At 37.1% G+C, this 21,614-nt stretch overlaps 1 protein-coding gene and 1 long non-coding RNA gene across 5 annotated transcripts; one reads left to right on the top strand and one right to left on the bottom strand.

Annotated features, from left to right (window-relative positions):
• Positions 1 to 639: 639 nt before the first annotated feature.
• On the bottom strand, positions 640 to 9,782 carry LOC144997020 (uncharacterized). Of its 2 annotated transcripts, none has more exons than XR_013659691.1 (3): positions 9,479 to 9,781; positions 4,238 to 4,355; positions 640 to 888 (listed from the first exon to the last, which is right to left on the bottom strand). It is a non-coding gene; the product is annotated as an uncharacterized LOC144997020 (long non-coding RNA). The 2 variants fall into 2 exon arrangements; XR_013659692.1 differs by lacking the exon at positions 640 to 888 and adding an exon at positions 2,401 to 3,009 and having other exon boundaries at positions 9,479 to 9,782.
• Positions 862 to 9,099, top strand: LOC144997018 (pleiotropic drug resistance protein 1-like). 3 transcript variants are annotated; one of them, XM_078956834.1, is made up of 23 exons: positions 862 to 1,315; positions 1,398 to 1,518; positions 2,079 to 2,167; positions 2,567 to 2,651; positions 2,768 to 2,927; positions 3,063 to 3,139; positions 3,440 to 3,493; positions 3,696 to 4,088; positions 4,184 to 4,465; positions 4,576 to 4,892; positions 5,143 to 5,303; positions 5,400 to 5,503; positions 5,653 to 5,809; positions 5,922 to 6,023; positions 6,103 to 6,272; positions 6,387 to 6,719; positions 6,788 to 7,087; positions 7,187 to 7,270; positions 7,353 to 7,486; positions 7,565 to 7,792; positions 7,863 to 8,034; positions 8,105 to 8,359; positions 8,552 to 9,099. In XM_078956834.1, the coding sequence occupies exons 1-23, from the start codon at positions 1,008 to 1,010 to the stop codon at positions 8,807 to 8,809; spliced, it is 4,344 nt and encodes a 1,447-aa protein (XP_078812960.1). In that variant the 5' UTR covers positions 862 to 1,007; the 3' UTR covers positions 8,810 to 9,099. The 3 variants fall into 3 exon arrangements, with proteins under 3 accessions (XP_078812960.1, XP_078812961.1, XP_078812962.1); XM_078956835.1 differs by having other exon boundaries at positions 6,797 to 7,087; XM_078956836.1 differs by having other exon boundaries at positions 6,112 to 6,272; positions 6,797 to 7,087.
• Positions 9,783 to 21,614: the final 11,832 nt, after the last annotated feature.

A 21,614-nucleotide genomic window follows, 5' to 3' on the forward strand; every position in this document is an offset into this window, starting at 1 on the left:
ATTTTTCATTTTAAATTTTATATTATTGTTTTCATTAATTTACAAATAAAAAATGTCTAATATATATTATAAATTAATTATATATATTTATTTAAATGAACAATTATAATTTCACAAAACTAATATAAATATATCGTAATTAATAATTTATTTAAAATAATTAGTTATTAATTTTGAGGTTTACTATAAAATTTCAATTAATTTTATAACCGTGGTTTTCACGGGTTATAAACTAGTTATAAGAATAACACGCTAAAACCTTAAGCTGTAATAAAAAAAAAAATATATATATATATATATATATATATATATATATATATATATATATATATATATATATATATATATATATATATATATCTTTTAATTATTTAGAGTTTTTAAAAAATATATAATTTAATAAAAAAATCAAAAATATAATATCATAATAAATAAATATAAATTATATTACTTTCTAAAAAAATACCATCCCTAATATTAGAAAATCAATAAAAAAAAATTTCTATTCAAACATAATCATTCACCAAACACGAATCTTAATTCAACAATATTGGGGTCAAAATAAGATCCATTCATTGACGATTAACAAAATATATAATTTTAAGAATATATTTATATACACGCGGCAAAGAAAATAAATTAAAAAAGAAGGTAGTTGATGAAAAAACAATGAGTTCAGAATGACGTAGAAAAATATAATCACTACTGGAGTAATGATTGATTCCAGTCCAAGTGAAATTACACCTCACCTAAAGTAGGCACGATATCATTGGCTACATCATTATTCCACAACAGCGATACAAGTTTCGCCTTTTTATCTTTAACCAAAATGCTATACATACTACACAAGTATACGATCTTCCCACGTATATATATATTAATTGTTTCCTGCAAAAGAAAAAAGAAAATAGAGAAAGATCAACCACAAGCACAAAAGAGAAGAAACTTAAAACCCAGTTGATGAATAAATCGCTAATTTTCATTTCTCTCGCCTTTCTGTGATAATCATGGAGAGTAGGGAAGGATTTAGAGCTAACAGTTCAAACATATGGAGGAACAGTGGTAGAGATGTCTTTTCAAGATCTTCACGTGAAGAAGACGATGAAGAAGCATTAAAATGGGCAGCTATTGAGAGACTGCCCACAAATCTTCGGTTACAAAGAGGCATACTGACCGAAGAAAAAGGCTGCCCGAAAGAGATTAATGTTAAGAATCTTGGATTGGTTGACAGAATGAATCTGTTGGAGAGGCTTGTTAAGATAGCTGAAGAAGATAATGAGAAGTTTTTGATGAAGCTTAGAGGAAGAATTGATCGGTAATTAATTTTAAATGGGTTTTTTTTTTTTTTTCTTTTTATGGTTGTTGACTTGTTGGTGTTTTGACTTGGATGAATACAGAGTTGGAATTCGGCTTCCAACTATTGAAGTTCGGTTTGAGCATTTGAATGTTGACGCGGAAGCTTATATTGGTGGGAGAGCTTTACCTACTATATTCAACTTCTTGGTTAACATCCTAGAGGTGCTTCTTCTTTCACCTCTAATTCACAACTCAACACCAATATCAGTATCAGTACCAATACCAATACCGGGTACTACACTACAGTACTTGTAGTACCCATACTGGTGTAGTACATACCTAATACTGTTACCGGTACTGATACCGGGTACCGGTGGGTAGTACTTGGTACCGTTATCGATGTCACTTATTTTTGTCTCATCCAAAAAGGTCGGATAAGGATTGTTCACAATTTCTTGTTTGTGCAAAAGACGAGATTGTCCTTATCCTCGAAACTAGCCCTATAAAGTTAGGCTATTTCGATGATCTAAAAGTAGCCCTAGAAAGCTCTGTAAGCTATTTCTGATGATGACGGTAAGGGCATTCATGCCTTTTGTACAGAAACAATAATTAGAGAGCGGGTCTCTGTCCCACCTTTTTAACTAGAATCAAAAATTGTAGTTTTTTTTTTTCACCTTTTTTACTAGAGTAAAAATTGTAGTTTTTTTTAATGACAACGGTCTTAGTTTCTCAAAAATTATAGTTTTTAACTAAAATCTGATTCTATTTTTCTTACAAAACAGGGATCCTTAAATTATTTGCATCTTCTTCCCAGTAGAAAGAAAACATTACCAATCCTTCATGATGTCAGTGGTATTGTTAAGCCTGGCAGGTAAGTTAGTTAGTACAGTAATGGTTACATTTTAAAGACAATTAATGACAGCCTGTTTATTTGTTAAAATGGGGTAATTTGGGTTATGCTTTATTGATAATAGGCCAAACAAGTAAATTACAAAAACTAAACAGTTGGTCAAAGTGTACTATAGAGTGTTTGCACTCACCTAACTTATTTTATTATATTAACAAACAAATTTGTAAGGACTACATGCAAGCAATAACAAAGTATTTTTATTTATGTGTCTATTATAAAAAAAAAAAATAGAAGTACAATGCTACAAGTAGTTAAATTTTTTAAGTATGACAATATATTATATTATAATATACAAATGTATGGAAGTATATTGCTATTTTCCTTTTTGCATGTGAGAAGTAACACTGATGAATTCCACAGAATGACATTGCTGTTAGGCCCACCAAGCTCTGGGAAAACAACACTACTTTTGGCTTTGGCTGGAAAACTTGGGTCAGATTTACAAGTAAGCCAAAAGAGTCGAATTTAACATATCATTAATCTGAAATTGTATCTGTAATGCAAGCTACTTTATGTAAAAAGAATTGAAACTGAAAACACTGCATTTATGCATTACGAAAGGTATCGGGAAGAGTGACATACAATGGGCATGAAATGGACGAATTTGTCCCTCAACGAACATCAGCTTATATAAGTCAATATGATCTTCATATTGGAGAAATGACAGTTAGAGAAACACTTGCTTTTTCAGCCAGATGCCAAGGAGTTGGAGCAAATTATGGTTAGTAATAATATATTGTAATTTTTGTCCCGTTGACATCAGTCTCCCTCCAATGGACCCCACACACAGTATATAAGTTGTCCTGTTTTGTGTAAAATGGGGCCAAATAAACATGTTACACTGTTTCCTTTTTAGAAATGTTGGCAGAATTGTCAAGAAGAGAAAAGGAAGCAAACATCAAGCCTGATCCTGATCTTGACATCTACATGAAGGTATGGCAACGCTTTTCCTAGGCCTTTTTGGTTTTGATTTCATAATTAATTAATATAAATATGATTATAGAAACCATTGTTAAAAAATAAGGGGAAAACACAGAAAAGCACTTGTAGTTCATCAGTTTATTGATTCAGCTACTTAACTCTATTTTGACCATTCAAAACAAAACAACTGTTCTCGGGTTTAATATATGGGAAAATTACACCCTCTAGTTATATTTGTAGTATCATCATAAGAAGTATATATATACTCTGTTTCTTGATCTAATCTTTAATATTTCTTGATCAATTCTTTAGGCATCATCAATAGAAGGTCAAGAGGCTAGTGTTGTCACCGAGTATGTTATCAAGGTAATAGCTCAAGATACTGCATGTGTTCTTTTCAGGGATATTTTCGATAATGATAATAAAGAGGGCATCCATGTCTTTTTGCATGGGACAAAAAATTGCAACTTTTGTCCCATTGACGTGTTCTGTTTAAAATGCATCAAATATAAGTGAATATTTGAGAAAAACACAACTAATGCTCCGGTATTTATGTTCAAATATGCAGATTTTAGGTCTTGAAGTGTGTGCAGACACTGTAGTAGGAGATGAAATGTTTAGGGGCATTTCAGGGGGACAAAAAAAGCGAGTCACAACAGGCGAAATGATGGTGGGGCCATCAAGAGTGTTGCTAATGGATGAGATATCAACGGGTTTAGACAGTTCAACCACTTTCCAAATAGTGAATTCAATTAAGCAATCAATTCACATACTTGAAGGAACTTCTGTCATCTCACTCCTTCAACCTGCACCTGAAACCTATGACCTATTTGATGATGTCATACTTTTAGCAGATGGACAAGTCGTGTATCAAGGTCCTAGAGAAAATGTGCTTGAGTTCTTTGAGTACATGGGTTTCAAATGTCCTGAGAGAAAAGCAGTTGCTGATTTTTTACAAGAAGTAATGTTTAGCTCCTAGGTTGCGTTTGTTACATGTAACAAAAATTTCATTTTGGAGTTATTGAACTTTCAGCTAATGCTAGTTTCATGTTACAGGTAACATCAAAGAAAGATCAAGAGCAATACTGGATAAGAAAAACTGAAGCTTACAGTTTTGTTACAGTGCAAGAATTCTCAGAAGCATTTCGGTTGTTTCATGTGGGAAGAAAATTAGGTGATGAACTTGGTGTTGCATTTGACAAAACAAAGAGTCACCCTGCAGCTTTAACTACAAAAAAATATGGTGTTAGCAAAAAAGAATTGCTAAAAGCTTGCATATCTAGAGAATACCTGCTTATGAAAAGAAACTCCTTTGTGTATATATTCAAAATGACACAGGTAAGTAATTAAATAAACAAGCATGATATATAAGCTTTCTAAGGGTATTTTTTTATGATGGGGATAAGGATGAGGGGGTATTCACATCTTTTTATCTGTTACTTTTTCAGCTTACTTTTTTGGCTACAACAACAATGACACTATTCCTACGAACTGAGATGCCAAAGAAAACAATAGTGGATGGAACAGTATTCATGGGTGCTATGTTTTTCACAATACTCACAATTACATTTAACGGATTCTCTGAGCTTGGTTTAAGCATTATAAAACTTCCTGTGTTCTACAAGCAACGAGACCTTCTCTTCTATCCTGCATGGGTATACTCACTACCCACATGGTTCCTCAAGATCCCAGTAACAATTCTTGAAGTTGCCACATGGGTAATCTTGACCTATTATGTCATAGGGTTTGATCCAGATGCCGGAAGGTAATTACAATTTTGGTCCCTGAGTTTAGCACATTTTTAGGTTTTCGTCCCGAAACGAATTAGATTGCAATTTTGGTCCGGTTTTTTATTTTTTAAATGACCATTCTTAATTTTATCATTAAACTATTTCCTAAAATGGTCGTTTATTTGAACCAAGGTCCCATTTGTTGATGGTCTTGTACTGCATTTGACGTGCATTGGAGATCTCTTGTATGTGGAAAAGACGTAAATGCCCTTGAACATGTTGCAGGTTTTTCAGACAGTTGCTTCTGCTCATATGCATTCACCAAATGGCTTCAGCAGTATTTCGTTTCATAGCAGCATTAGGAAGGAATATCATTGTTGCCAACACAGTTGGATCATTTGCATTTCTTGCATTTATTGTGCTAGGTGGATTCGTCTTGGCCCGTGGTAAAAATATAAATATATGTATGCATGTAGATATATTGTCAAAATAATAAAATATAGAATTTATATAAATTGATCAACTTCTTTTTGCACCTTTAGATGATATAAAGAGTTGGTGGGCATGGGGTTACTGGCTTTCACCTTTGATGTATGGGCAGAATGGTATGGCTGTCAATGAGTTCCTTGGAAAAGATTGGAGACAAGTAAGCCCTCATTTGAGCTCTCACAATGTTTCCTTTTACTTAATGCATAAAGATAAAGTCAAGGAAATGAGGCTTTCTCCATTAAGTCCTATCTTTATACAAGTTTTCCCTCATTTGTGTTTTCCTTATGGAGTAAATTTGTGTTTCAGGTTTTACCAAACTCTACAGAAACAATAGGTGTTGCTGTCCTAAAGTCTAGGGGACTTTTCCCTGAAGCAAAATGGTATTGGATCTCTGTAGGTGCTTTACTTGGATATATGTTGGTTTTTAATATCTTCAACATCTTGGCTCTCACTTTTCTAAATCGTAAGGATTCAAATTACACCTTATATTATCCATTATTATCATTTTAAGCTCCAAAAGAGTAAAAATAAAGATCTTCCGATAATGAACTACGATCGTTTTACATCAAATGCAGCCTTAGGGAAGCCTCAGGCAGTTCTATCTGAGGAAGAATTGGCTGCACGAAATGCTATAAAAACAGGAGACGCGATTGAATTAGCAGTGAGAGATTCATCAGGTGGGTTATCATTTATCAACAACATTCATTGGAATTTTATAAGTATTAACATTATTGAAATAAAGATTTGTATAAAAAGTATATACAGAAACAAAAGAAATTCGAAGAAGTATATCGTCAAAGTCAATGTCATCAAGAGTAGGCACTATAACTGAAGCTGATAAGAGAAAGAAGCGTGGGATGGTTTTGCCTTTTGTTCCCCTTTCCCTCACATTTGATGAAATCAGATACTCTGTGGATATGCCTCAGGTAACTTACACCCCAAGACACGACCAACTTGTAAAATCTAACACGAAATAAATATAAATTTCAAAGTTGAAGGACCAAATTGTAATTAAAATATTAAATACGATGTTGTTGCAGGAAATGAAAGCTCAAGGGGTTCCAGAAGACAAGCTAGAATTGTTGAAGGGTGTTAGTGGTAGTTTTAGGCCTGGGGTTCTCACAGCTTTAATGGGGATTAGTGGTGCTGGTAAGACTACTTTAATGGACGTCTTAGCGGGTCGAAAAACGGGTGGGTATACCGACGGAAGGATCAGTATATCCGGGTACCCGAAGAAACAAGAAACATTTGCTCGCATATCCGGATACTGTGAGCAAACCGATATTCATTCCCCACATGTCACTGTATCCGAATCCCTACAGTATTCCGCGTGGCTAAGGTTGCCTCCCGAAGTTGATTCACCAACTAAAAAGGTGAAAATAATTAATTGAGAGAAAAAATGTTTTTGTTTTATAATTAACTTTTATTATTTACATCTTAGGATTTTCAGATGTTTATTGAGGAGGTGATGGAACTTGTGGAGCTAACTCCACTAAACAAAGCGCTTGTGGGTTTGCCGGGTGTGAATGGGCTTTCAACAGAACAAAGAAAGAGACTCACAATTGCAGTTGAGTTAGTGGCAAATCCGTCCATAATTTTTATGGATGAGCCGACATCTGGATTGGATGCAAGGGCGGCGGCTATAGTCATGAGAACAGTTAGAAACACTGTTGACACGGGTCGAACTGTTGTATGTACGATACATCAGCCAAGCATTGATATTTTTGATGCTTTTGATGAGGTATATGTTTTGATCATATAAACTTAAAGTGTTTTGTTTTCTAATGGGTTGAATGCAAGAAAAAAAAATAACTAAATACTGATTTTTTTTAACTTGCAGCTACTTCTTTTGAAACGTGGAGGTGAAGAGATATACTTCGGTCCATTAGGCCGTCATTCTTGTCATTTGATCAAGTACTTTGAGGTGAGTAAAATGACCATTTTACCCTTCTACATGTATCAACGTTCAAAACTAACATCAAAAACTAATCATGTAATGAATTAAGGACATTGATGGAGTGAGCAAAATTAAAGATGGTTATAATCCGGCAACATGGATGTTGGAGGTGACCTCAGGAGCACAGGAATCAGCTTTAGGTGTTGACTTTGCTGAAATATACAAAAACTCCGAACTATACAAGTAGGGAGATTCCACCTATTTACACTCTTATCTTGACTTTTCTTGACTTATGGTATTGACTTTTGTTGACTAATTCAGGAGAAATAAGGAATTGATAAACGAAAACAGCCAACCGCCACCTGGCTCCACCGATATACATTTCCGTACACAATATTCCCAATCTTTTTGGACACAATGTATGGCATGTCTATGGAAACAACATTGGTCATATTGGCGGAACCCACCATACACTGCTGTGAGGTTTTTATTCACAACATTTATCGCGTTGATGTTTGGGACAATCTTTTGGGACATGGGGTCAAAAAGGTAAAAAAAGAAAGCTAAAAAAATATATTTTAATTTGCTTGATGCTAAATATAGAAACTATTGGATATAGGGAAAAACAACAAGATCTTTTCAATGCGATGGGTTCTATGTATGCTGCTGTAACATTTATTGGAGTACAAAATGCGGTATCCGTGCAACCTGTTGTTTCTATTGAAAGAACAGTTTTTTATAGGGAAAGAGCTGCTGGGATGTACTCAGCTTTTCCATACGCTTTTGGACAGGTAAAGTTTTGTCTGGATAAATGATGTTTTAAAAATATCTGTTACTTACAGATGTAATTATTTTATGCAGGTTATGATTGAGATACCATATATTTTTGTTCAAACAATTGTATACGGGATTATTGTATACGCGATGATTGGATACGAGTGGACAATAGTGAAATTCTTTTGGCAGCTCTTCTTTATGTACTTCACGTTACTCTACTTCACATTTTATGGGATGATGACAGTTGCAGTCACACCTAACCACAACATCGCTGCTATAATCTCATCTGCTTTTTTTGCATTATGGAATCTTTTCTCCGGATTCATTGTTCCACGAACAGTAAGTTTTTGAGTAAATTACAAAAATGGTCCCTAAGTTTCATGTGTTTTTTCAATTTTGGAACCTAATCTATCCTTTTTGCTGTTTTGGTCCTAAATTAAGATGAAATGTGTCAAATGACAAATTACCCTTTGTCCGGTTACTTTTACAAATATACTAACGGCATTTTACCATTTTACCCTTTTACCCCAGAGGATACCCATATGGTGGAGGTGGTACTACTACATATGTCCTGTTGCTTGGACACTATACGGATTGGTTGTTTCCCAATTTGGAGATGTGAAAGAGAAGCTAGAATCAGGTCAAATGGTTTCAGAGTTTGTCAGCAGTTATTTTGGGTTTGACTATGACTTTTTAGGGTTTGTTGCTGTAATCAATGTCGGATTTGCTGTCCTATTTGGGTTTATTTTTGCGTACTCCATAAAGGCGTTTAACTTTCAAACACGGTAATAAAAGGATTATGAAAGCCATAGAGTCCAAACGTCAACTCATTGCTCAGAAGAAACAGAGGATTTCTAAATTATTTTTTTTACGCTATTCTATGTGGTAGAAAATATTGGTGATTAACTGAGCTTTGAATCAAGATTCGAGAGAACTAAACAACCATTCATGCTTTTATGTATTCACTACAGAAATTTTGTGCATGTTACAGTAGTTTCGTATAGTGTTTGATATAATAGAATTGAGGAAGGAATGGAATTGTTCATTTTATTGGAATGAGAAAAAAGAAGTTTGTTTTTTTTCTTTGTTCCATTATGGAATGGAATGAAAATTGTTTATGTTGATACAATGTTAATAAAGCACACCGTAGAAGTGATACCTTCCACAAAACTGGAACACTTTGATGTAAATGTTAATCTTTCAAATGTGGAAATGATATAGTTTTTGTTGCAAATGTTAGACCAGCATTGGTTTATGTAATCAATGCTATTAGCAAAATAATTGAAGTTCATATGAACTGTGGAAGTAATAGAATACCCTTTTGAATCCAAAGGCAAATAAACAATAACGATCAGGAAAGCAAAGAACGGAGTTAAAGAAAACATGGCGAAACTGTAAGAGACATATCATCGAACACATAACGAGCATTAATATTTAGCAGGAGAGAGTAGACCATACCTTGAACGTCAATTTCTCCAGCCGATTAAACATTTGTTGAGCAAATGTTTCACGCCGAAAAATCATAATCATTTCTCTCGATATAGAAAGATTGCTTCTTTAGTGTCTCAAAGCTTTACTCACATTGCAAGTTTCCTTATGAACGAAATACTCAGTTTTTCTTGGTATTAAACAGCGAGTATGACATTTTAAGAGATACTCGGTTTTTCTTCGATGAAACCTTTTCCCTCTCCTAGCCAAGCATGCGCATTGTTGATTGAAGATGATGAGCCATGAGGGTGTTCGGGATTATCTTGAAATAACTTTTGGTTTTAATTTTTTCTAAAAATAAAAATATCGAAAAGATTTTTTGGAAATATAAAAAATTATTTTTAAATAACTTTTTGTAAAGAAGAAGATAAATATGAGTTTTTAAAAGTAAGAAAAAATTGAATTTTTCTGTAACTTTTTGTTTTTTAAAAGTTAAATTATATTCAAAAATCAAAAAAGTACAATTCAAACACTTTTAAAAACAACTTTTGATTGTTGATTCTTCAAAAGTTAAAATCAAAAAAAAAAAAAAAAAAAAAGAAAAATCTTTTGAGCTTAAAAATAATCTCAAACACTCTTAAAATTCTTCATGTTGCATCCTTAAGCAACTAAAAATTTTCTAAAAGTAAATTGACTAGATTCTAATGGGAAGAGAGGTGTGTAGACTTGTATATTTTTAAATGAAGTATTTGGTGACGTTGACTCCAACCATCTTTCATATAGCTTGGAAATGAGGTCTTTGCATCCCAAATTATATACATTGCAAGTCTTGTGATATGTATTATCACTAATAAATTCTAAATAAATAACATATGTATATAAGTTATAAAACATCTTGGTATTACTACGTATTGACCTTTTTAAAATATGTATATATTGACCTTTTTAAAATATGTATATATTTATGTCCATTGTATAATGAAAACTTTGTTCGGATATCATGACATGAATAACGATCACAATATGGGTTTTTATGTAACTGTGTGAGTCTATTATGTCCAAGGTTAAAGAGATTGGTAACACTCCTAGCACTTGTCATGTCACATTTTTTAGTCATTTTTTTTGTCCTAGTACCGAATTCTTTACACTTCATAGAAAGCGGTAACACTCTTAACACTTTATTTCCTTTTCTTTTTTCAATTTTAATTAAATTATATTTTTTTTAATACACAAACATTTAATATTACATAAATTCTATGTGACAACCCGAAATTTCTAGCTTACATTCTTCTTTTATATCAAAGTTAGCTTCGTTTTGCTATTTTATAATGAAGTTTTGGGTCTAAAAGAGTGCTTAAAGCTTAGTATAATTGAGATACGTGTCGGAGGATGGGTTAGTTTGGTTGTAGCATTGGAAAAACGAGCCAAACACACCAAAACTGGTGCGTGCGGCCAGCCAGCCGCACACAGGCCAACCACACACACCTCCAGCCGCACACACCCTCATATATATACTATCCTTGGTCATTTTGATCATTTCTTACACTTCTACAAAGGTAGGACTCGAAAATCCTCTCAAGTATCATCCGGAAAGGTAACATCTTTCACCAAGAACACCATGTTTTCTGACAGCACACACTTCTGGCAGCACACCTGGCCGCACACATGTGCTGGCAGCACACATGGCCGCACACTCACATATAGTGTGTATTTTGGCCATACACTATCTTGTATAGCCTTTTAACCCTTCGTACAATCATTTATGGTTGTAACACTTCAAAAGAAGTGTTTACTAGTCCCTAAGGTGGTCCAAATTCGTTAATTAGTTGTTCATAACACTAGTTATATTCATATATGTGCCAATATATGCTAAATAGGATTCACGTTTGTACTCAAGTCACCACTTGATACTTAACAACAGTTACAACATTGTCATCAGAACCACTCACCACAGGTGAGTTCATACCCCTAAAATAACCTTTGAAATGTTTTTAAATGCTTTTTAGGGGGGGGGGGGGATACAAGTTGAACAATTGTAGTTATTATATCAATCACATGTGATTAATGACTACCAAGCAAATGGTTTACTTACTTTCCAAACTATTTATCAAACTGTTTTACCTCAAATTGTCTTACAAACTCCTTCAATGGTCAAATACTTTTACTTAAACTCTTTTAAACTTATATTCTGTGTATCTGTATAAATATAGTTACATAAGTAGGATTGAAAGGACTTAGGACTGCTAGTCTACCCTGCTTCCTGTTCTTGTTTAATGTGGTCTTAGGGTATCAAGGTTAGTTGTCTGAAGGTCGTTTGAATCCTAGTTATATATTATGTATATGTATATAGATATAAAAGGCCATTTCTTTCATTCAATTCCATGCCCTTGGGTAGCAAGGGCATACAGACATGTTCATACTTTATTAGTAAGCTACCATAGGGGTAGTTTAGGAAGATACTATTACTAGAACAATGAAACATACAATGAGTCAGTTCATACATGAGTCAGTACATACTATGATGAGAATCAAACATGAGACAGAGTGAGGAGAAACAAACAATAGACACTATGATGAGAAACAAACCTACAGGCTAGACAGAGAAAGAACGCACAATACAGCTAGCACACATATACATTACATATACATTATATATACATATACACAGTTATGTGAGCCATTAAGCAGGGCATGGCACTACCTGCCATGACTGTTTTTGTATCAGAATCTCCTTAATTGGGGAGCGTATGGGTTTGTGTATAGATCTATACTGGATTGACTATCCTACACCTTGCTGCTCGCTACAGTGGGACATGCAAGTCTACGGGTGTCAAACGTCATTTTTGTGGCATCTTACATTGTCACTTTACTATTGAGTCGGTAGCAAGATACAGGTCGATCACATGTTACCTTAAAATATACAATTGGCTTAAGGTAATTAGTATAGCAGTAGTTACTTAAAACTACGTTACAGTACTAAAACATTTTCCCTTTACATTTTACTTTGTGATATTCACACGATGCACGGTAATGTAGAAACTATATTTTTGGTTAATGATAGTTGGAATTGGGAAAATACACACTTTTACAAGAGATACACACACAGACACTAGATTCCTTGGTAGAAGGCTACTTTTAGTAGGAAACATAGGGTTTTCTAGAGTAGATCAAACAAACACAAAACCTTTACAAACATACACAATACATCTTACAAAACACCTTACAAATGCTTTCATACAAACTCATACACTAATATACTTATGAACTCACCAGCTCTAAAGCTGATAAACTCTTTCAAAATAACTTGTACTCTCAGGTCACCAGTAGACAGGTACAGGCGCCGGATTTTGAGAAGAAGGAGCATTTTCAAGACTCCTCTTTTATTTTTGATGTATATTTTTGGTGTCTATATAACTTGACAGAACACACTTGTATGAAATTATATTATTAATGCAATGGATGATGTTGTTGCTTGTTTACTAATTTACATTGTTGTGATACTGTACATGACGTCCTCCACCCCATAACGTTTCCGCCGTTCATCGGTTTTGGGGGTGTGACAGATTGGTATCAGAGCATTGTTTATAGTGAATCGAGTGTATCAACCCATAAAAGATATACGAACTATAAACACAAGCGGGATTAAAATACTCTGATAAAGAGTTTATACTTTTAAATAATAAAATATTTAATTAAGTGTACGTGTTTGCATTCATACTAAAATCAGTATCACTAGGACAGCACAAAAGTATTACGATTGTTGGACTGCACAAGTAGACTTAGAGACATATGGTCAACCCTGGGAAGATGTAGCCTGATTAACTACATTATCCAAGGAGTGATTAGCATGTGCCTAAGTATGGTTGTGAAGTTGCAACAAGTCTAAAAACTTACCAACACTACTACAAAGAGAACAGTAGAACAGAACACTAAACTTAAAATACTATAGGAGTATTTTGTGTTACAATAATCGCTTATGTGAGAATTAAAGATCTTTATTTGTATGTCAATAGTTGCTTAGTGGATACGTTACGGGTATATTTGCCTAGGATGTCATAGCCTAAGAATCTGTAAATCTTTGCTTTACTTCCTGTTCTTGTTTGATTGTGGGCTTAAAGTTAGGATCCACTTACTCGAAGGGCTATCCTATCATGAGTATATGTAGCTGGTATGCACTAAACAAGTATTGGAGTAACTGATAAAGATCATCTAATAACTATCTAGTTAGTTTGTCTATTACTTATTTCCTTATCCCTATTCTCGCATAGATTAAATGGCTGGATTCCATATCCCCGGAGACCCGTACTTCCCCAACCACGGCAATGCAGGATGGCTAGAAGAGGAACCGGAAGATGATCACCCGATTCCTTTGGATGATCATGAAGCTAAAGGCTTTTCTGATGGTTCTGACCCAGAACCCGAAGTCAACAACCTACCTCAAGTAGGCCAAGCCCCAAATAACAATCCCTGACCTGCATTTCAAGGACCCACACCTCTGTGGGCAACAAACTTGAATACCTGGACCCATGAACAAGGTCAACCCATTCCCTACAATGGAGACAGAAGTTTCTACAACCTCACTGATGGGGGTTCTGCTGACAGAGTTCTACCCATCATGGTTAGAAGGATGTCTCGGAACACGATACTGGGGCAATCATCTATCAATCGAATCTTGGAGATTGATTCCAACACTGGTGTTAACACTGTACACATTCGCCAACTAGAGTCTGCACAGGAAAGGGCTCAAGTCAACAATACAATGCTTCAGAGGGAGCTTGCTGAAACCCGAGCTGAAGTCAGGGAACTTCGAACTCAGCAAGCAAGATCGGATAGGCATATAAGGGACATCGAGCGTCTTCTGTCGGATTCGAGGACTCACTCTAACAGTTCTTGTCGCCGATAGGATCTTATTAACTTTTCTTTTGGATATAACCTAGTTATGTAAAAACTTTAGGCTAATTTCCTATCCTTGTAAATCTTAGACCCGATAGGTCTTGATTAGGTCGAAGTCTGTCAAAATTTTCCATTATGGTTGATGTAAGGCCTCTTTATGTTGGCCATTTTTCCCAAACTTGTTACATCTACAATTCCAATAATATTGACAGATACCTAATCTTATGGGAATTATTATCCAAATTTCATCATCTATTAGTTCTAGACCTACATTAAATCGTATTATTGGGCTATGTAGAGTTAGTCCACGAGTCATATTCACAAATTCTTCCATTAAATTCTTATCAATGTTTGCATCTTCATAAACTTATAGATCCAAGATGCCGCCTCGCAGAAATCCAAGGAGAAACCCTAATAACGAAACACCACCTCCTCAACCACCTAATCCTCAGTTCGACACGACAGCCTTAAATGTTGTCGTAGTTGTATCTGTGGCTACAGCCATGGCTCAATACCATTCATCAGGTTCCACTGGAAGAGGAACCCATGTTCAGTCTGTTCAAGTTGAAGCCCATGTGCGCTCGAGAGAGTGCTCCTATAAGGACTTCACGAACTGCAAACCATTGTCTTTCAAAGGGACGGGCGGAGTCATTGCCCTCATGCAATGGTTCGAGAAAACCGAATCGGTTTTCGAAATCTACTCTTGTTCCGAGGATAGCAAGGTGAAGTACGCTGCTTTCACCTTCGAAACTAAAGCCCTAACATGGTGGAATAGCCATGTTAAGTCACTATCTCTAATAGTGGCAAATGATATGGGTTGGGGATCTTTAAAAGACCTCATGATAGAGGAGTACTGCCCGAGGGGCGAGATCCAAAAGCTGGAGGAAGAACTATGGAGCCTAACCATGAAGGACTCCAACGTAGTCGCCTACACCGCCAGGTTCTGTGAACTGGTGGCCCTCTGTTCCAACATGATTTCTTCAGAGAGAAAGAAGATCGAGAGATACATATGGGGGACTCGTGCCCCCATACCAAGGAAATGTATTGGCTTCACATCCAGCTACATTTGATAGTGCCAAGCAATTGGCAGAGCGGCTAATTGACCATGGGGCTCGTACCCGTGCTGCAACAACAACAACTACCCTGGCCATCCCAGAGCCTACAAGAACCGCTGACTCCAAGCGGAAACTCTGGGATGACAAGAAAAAGAACAAGGCTGCCAAGAAGAGGCAGGTCGTGGTAGTACATGCGGCGACAGCACCTGCCACTGCTGCTACTCCGTTAAAGCAGTATTCTGGAAGCCTACCCCTCTGCAACAAATGTAACTACCACCATGTGGGAGCCTATCGGGAAATGCAGTGTGTAAACTGCAACAGGAAGGGGCACACTGCCCATTTCTGCAAAGCTCCGGTGAGGCCAATCACCCAAGTCCCTGGCGCTGGAGTGGGCCAAACTTGCTACGGATGTGGCGAGTTATGCCACTTCAAAAGAAACTGCCCGAAGGCAGGGTTTGCCGGTGGATCGGCAAGAGTTCTGGCCATAGGTCATGAGGAAGCAGTTGCCGACCCCACAGTGGTCACTGGTACGTTCCTCCTCGATAATTCTTATGCATGCATTCTATTTGATAGTGGAGCGGAGAGGAGTTTCGTGAACCAAAAATTTGCTCATTTACTTAGGCAAAAATCACGAGTACTTATTGAACCATTCACTATAGAGATGGCTAATGGAAAGACAGAAAACACTAGCAGCATATTCATAGGGTGTAGCCTAACTTTAGATAGCCATTCATTTTTTATCGATCTCATGCCGGTCTCAATTAAAAGTTTCGACGTCATTATCGGCATGGATTGGTTGAGTCGTCATCGTGCCGATATCATGTGTTACGAAAAAGCGGTTCTCCTAAATCTTCTGTCTGGAGAAACCTTAGTAATTTATGGAGACAAACCCAGCACGAACCTTCGTATCATCTCGAGCATCCAAGCTCAGAAATTCTTGTGAAAGGAATGTCGTGCATTCCTCACTCATGTGGTCGATGTGAGCCAAGAAACGAAGGACATTCAGAACATCCCAGTGGTATGCTAATTTCCCGACATCTTTCCAGAAGAACGCCCAGGATTACCTCCGCAACGTCAAGTCGAGTTCCGAATCGACTTAGTTCCAGGGGCTACCCCAGTAGCCAAATCACCCTATCGTCTAGCGCCTGCAGAGATGCAAGAACTGTCTGGTCAACTTAACGAACTGCTCAGCAAGGGCTTTATAAGACCAAGCTTCTCACCATGGGGAGCTCCAGTCTTGTTCGTCAAGAAGAAAGATGGATCATTTCGTATGTGCATCGACTACAGGGAGCTCAACAAACTGATGGTCAAAAATCGTTATCCGTTGCCTCGGATCGACGACTTATTTGATCAACTTCAAGGGGCGAACTTCTTTACAAAAATTGACTTAAGATCCGGATATCACCAATTACGAGTGCTAGGGGAGGATGTTCCGAAGACAGCCTTCCGAACTCGTTATGGGCACTATGAATTCGTAGTGATGTCGTTCGGATTAACAAACGCACCCGCAGTATTCATGGACTTAATGAATAGGGTGTGTCGGCCGTACTTAGATCAGTTCGTCATCGTCTTCATCGATGACATACTTATCTACTCTCGTAGTAAGGAGGAGCATGGTCAACCTTTGCGACAAGTCCTCGAAACATTACGTTCGGAGAAGCTCTACGCAAAGTTCTCGAAATGCGAATTTTGGATTCGACGAGTCGAATTCTTAGGGCACGTGGTTAGCGAAGAGGGAACACACGTGGACCCTTCCAAAATTAAAGCCATTGAGAGCTGGTCAGCACCGAAGACGCCTACAGAAATTCGTCAATTTCTAGGCCTCGCTGGCTACTATCGTAGGTTTATTCATAACTTCTCCCGCATAGCTAAGCCTCTTACAACACTTACCCAGAAGGGCATATCCTTTGACTGGGAAGAGAAGCAGGAAAGAGCGTTTCAAACGCTCAAACGAGCCTTGTACACCGCACCAATACTATCCCTTCCCGAACGAATAGAAGACTTCGTGGTCTATTGCGATGCATCGAATCAAGGACTCGGATGTGTTTTGATGCAGCGAGGTAAGGTCATCGCCTATGCCTCGAGACAGCTGAAGACACATGAGGTCAACTATACGACCCATGATCTTGAACTAGGAGCAGTTGTGTTTGCTCTGAAGATCTGGAGACACTACTTGTACGGTACGAAGATCACTATCTTTACAGACCACAAGAGCTTACAACACATCTTCGACCAGAAGGAGCTCAACATGAGACAACGACGGTGGGTCGAGCTACTCAGTGACTACGAATGCAAAATTCGTTATCATCCCGGCAAGGCCAATGTAGTAGCTGACACCCTGAGTCGGAAGGAGTATTCTGGTCGTAGGGTCAAATCATTGACTATGACTATCCATTCACACTTATCCACACAAATACAGGCGTCCCAACTCGACGCTTTGAAGCCTGAAAATGTGGCGAGCGAATCCCTTAGAGGAATGTATAAGAACTTGGGGGTTAAGGGTGGCGGAGCTTATTATTTCATGGACCGGATCTGGACCCCGAAACTAGGCGGTTTCAGAGACTTGGTCATGAACGAAGCGCACAACACTCGTTATTCCGTCCACCCAGGTTCAGATAAGATGTATTTGGATCTTAAAAAGTTATACTGGTGGCCTAACATGAAAGCAGAGATTGCTACCTTCGTAAGTAAATGCCTTACTTGCGCCAAGGTCAAGGTCGAATACTAGAAACCCTCAGGCCTCCTACAACAGCCGGAGATCCCAGAATGGAAGTGGGAGCGGATCACTATGGATTTCATTACCAAGTTGCCCAAGACAATGGGTGGACTTGATACCATATGGGTCATCATCGACAGATTGACCAAGTCTGCACACTTCCTGCCGATCAAAGAAGCAGACAAGATGGAGAAACTTACAAGAACTTACATTAGGGAGATAGTACGACTGCACGGTGTTCCCATATCCATTATCTCGGATAGAGATAGTAGGTTCACTTCTAGGTTCTGGCAGTCGCTACAGAATTCCCTAGGAACTAGGCTGGACATGAGTACAACCTACCATCCGCAAACAGACGGACAAAGTGAGAGGACTATTCAAACCTTGGAAGATATGTTGCGAGCCAGCGTGATCGACTTTGGGAAAGCATGGGATACTCATTTACCCATTGTCGAATTTTCCTACAACAACAGTTATCACACAAGCATAAAGGCTGCTCCCTTCGAGGCCCTCTATGGCCGCAAGTGCAGATCCCCTTTGTGCTGGGCTAAGGTGGGTGATACCCAATTAGCTAAAGGACGAGCTCAAGAAAGCACTCTCACATGTTCAGAGATCATACAGGAAACTGTTGGATAAGGTGTCTAAGTCCATAACTATTTCTGGTATGTCCTTGACCCGACCCGGCATGGTCCATTTGGGTTGCATGGCACCATGCAATTGGATAGACTAAATGAGAGAAATAATACTTGGAGATTATTAATATATTATAAGTTCTAATATATTAATAATATTATTTGATTAGTTTGATCAAGAATTAATTTAGAATTAATTAAGTGATCAAAAGATAACTAATTAAATATATGGGTTGATTATGTAAATCATCCATATCTTGTATAGTGGGCTAAAAGGCTCCATGGACTATCAAGTTGGGTTCCACCCATAGGATGCTCCATGGATGCTCCATGGGAGTTACAAACCCATGGGTCATGGAAATGAAGAGTCATGACACATTAGGGTTTAACCCTAGATGTGTCAACACTATATAAGTAACATATTCTCCACCCAAAATCGGCTACACTAAGAAACAAGAGGGCTTGGCTGATTTTGAAGAGTGTGTATTCTCTCATAAGTTCTTCCAAGAGCATTTGGTGTTGTGTGAAGCATTTGAGGCATCACACTTGGGGTGCTAGGCTCACAAGGTTTCAAGGAACACAAACAACAACAAGACAAACATAGATCCAAGGTTATTAGGGTTGCATGTACACTTAGGAAGTGTTAGAATGCTCAAAACCCATCAGTGGTATCAGAGCCTAGGCTTGTTTGCTCTTATTTGTGCTTAAAAGTTGAAAACAGAATCGGAAATTTTGCTGTCTGCGAATGGACTCGTTGAGTCTATAGGGGGACTCGTCGAGTCCATGAGTATCTTCAACCAACTCGGCGAGTCAGTTCATGCACTCGCCGAGTAGGGTCGACTGAGTGCAGAATTTCGATTCAGTTGCTGGAAATGAATTAGAAACATTACCCTAAACTGTTTTGGTAATTGAAAACTTGTTTTTGGTGGTGTAATGTCTTTGCTAATTCATTTACAACAACTAGTTATCAAAATTACAAAGTTTTATGTAATTTTTGATTGTGTTCATATTCATGTTCTTGTTCTTATGATGTTTTAGATGATCATAGGAATTATTTGTAACCTATTTGGTAGATTAATTCTTGATCATAAGTTGTTTTAATGGAGTCCATAACTTATCCTTAAGTTATGGAAAACCAAGAGTCACACTTGAGTTAAAACCATTAAAAAAAATACAAGAGTTAGAAAAATGAAGAGTCTTCATTTTATTACTCTATTAAACTCATAAGTTACAAGAAATGAAAAGTTTTGAAAGTTACAAAACTTGCCCTCAAGTTTTGGAACAAGTAAAGTTAAGTTAAAACTTTAAGTTCCAACCCCTAGAATTTTAAAAGTTAAAATTCAACCCTTATACTTATATTATGATGATTTAATAATTATATATATATATATATATATATATATATATATATATATATATATATATATGTATAAGAATAAAGTCGTCTTACCGCTAGTACGCCTCATTCACGAAGCCGGTCTATAAGGTGGGTATAAGGTTGTTGCCTATAAAATGGTGACTTAATGGGTGTATATTCTCACCCACCGCTTGCTTGACTGGTGGAGGGTCGTTAGCCGAACGGGTAAGACAAGGACTTATAAATTCTCATTCAAAGTATGATGAATATAATAAAGTAACTAAATGTTTATTAAATTCCCAATCTTAGTTACTTTAGGAAAAATGTGAATAAGGTGCTAATCCATGAAATTACACTTTACACTTTGTCTAAGTCGTTGGTGGAGCGTGTGTGGTTAACCGGCACACTAACTTGGACTTAACAAGGTAGGTAAAGGGTGACTTAAGGTTTATTATAGTATCGGTGGAGCGTGTGTGGTTTACCGGCACATCGATTGAGTGATAAACTTTAAGGGTACCAAGTGATTTGCATGGTTACTTCACACCTCGTTTTGTGATCCTCGGCATCCCAGTCACAAAACCTGGAGGGCACTCCCGAGATTGAAACATGCCTTTGAAAAGTTCATTGGATCTCAAAGAATCTAGGAATTTCTAAAACCAATAAAAAACTAAATATCTAATATTTCGGTTTTCGTGGTGGAAATTGGTGAATCGTCATTCACCTACCTTTCAAATATGGTATAGCTTAGATTACGGCATACCTCTTCTAAGTTATATTATATTGTGATTGGATCCTAGCCTTAATATTACATTTGGGTGTTTTATTAAGGACTCTCTTAAATCTAAACTAAACTTGTTCTTCTCTTTCAGATGTCTTCAAATAATGCTTCTGGCTCGAATCCTAATGGCTCCTTTACTCTTATGAGTTTGTGTGGGAAAGTCACCTTTGATGGATCCAACTTCAACAAATGGATCAGAAACATCAGGATGATTACCCGCTACGAGGACAAAGAATATGTCCTTGACAAGGAGCTTAAGGAAATTGACGAGTCCACTGCAACTCCACAGGAAATTGCTGACTTTCATACTCATGAAAGAGATGCAACCAAGGTGGCTTGCATCATGTTGGCCACCATGACAGTTGAACTCCAAAAGTCTTATGAAGATTTCTACCCTTATGAAATGCACCAAGATTTTATGGAAAGATACCATCAAAGTGCACGACAAGAGAGGTACGAAGTCATCTGCTCCATGATAACAACCATGATGAAGGACGGAGAGTCCGTCACGAGTCACATGCAGAAAAATGCAAAGGTATGTGGATCGTTTGCTGAAGCTCAATGTGAACTTCCCTGAGGAGCTTGCAATAGATATCATTTTTCACTCCTTACCATCGTGCTATGGAGTCTTGGAGTCGTTTGACCTAAAGTCAAATGATAGTTGCGAATCATGCTTACTTGGAAAAATGACAAAGTCACCCTTCACAGGCTCGTGTGAAAGGGGTGAAGGTTTGT

This window comes from Lactuca saligna, chromosome 5, assembly GCF_052625555.1.
Source record: "Lactuca saligna cultivar CGN05327 chromosome 5, ASM5262555v1, whole genome shotgun sequence".
In the NCBI taxonomy this organism is placed as follows: Eukaryota; Viridiplantae; Streptophyta; class Magnoliopsida; order Asterales; family Asteraceae; genus Lactuca; species Lactuca saligna.

What these genes read in the sequence shown, in the direction of transcription:
- LOC144997018 (XM_078956834.1), top strand. Translation starts at nt 1,008, where the DNA reads ATGGAGAGTAGGGAAGGATTTAGAGCTAACAGTTCAAACATATGGAGG. An exon ending in GGCTCTCACTTTTCTAAATC is followed by an intron (nt 5,810 to 5,921) that starts GTAAGGATTCAA and finishes CATCAAATGCAG; the next exon opens with CCTTAGGGAAGCCTCAGGCA. An exon ending in ATTTGATCAAGTACTTTGAG is followed by an intron (nt 7,271 to 7,352) that starts GTGAGTAAAATG and finishes TAATGAATTAAG; the next exon opens with GACATTGATGGAGTGAGCAA.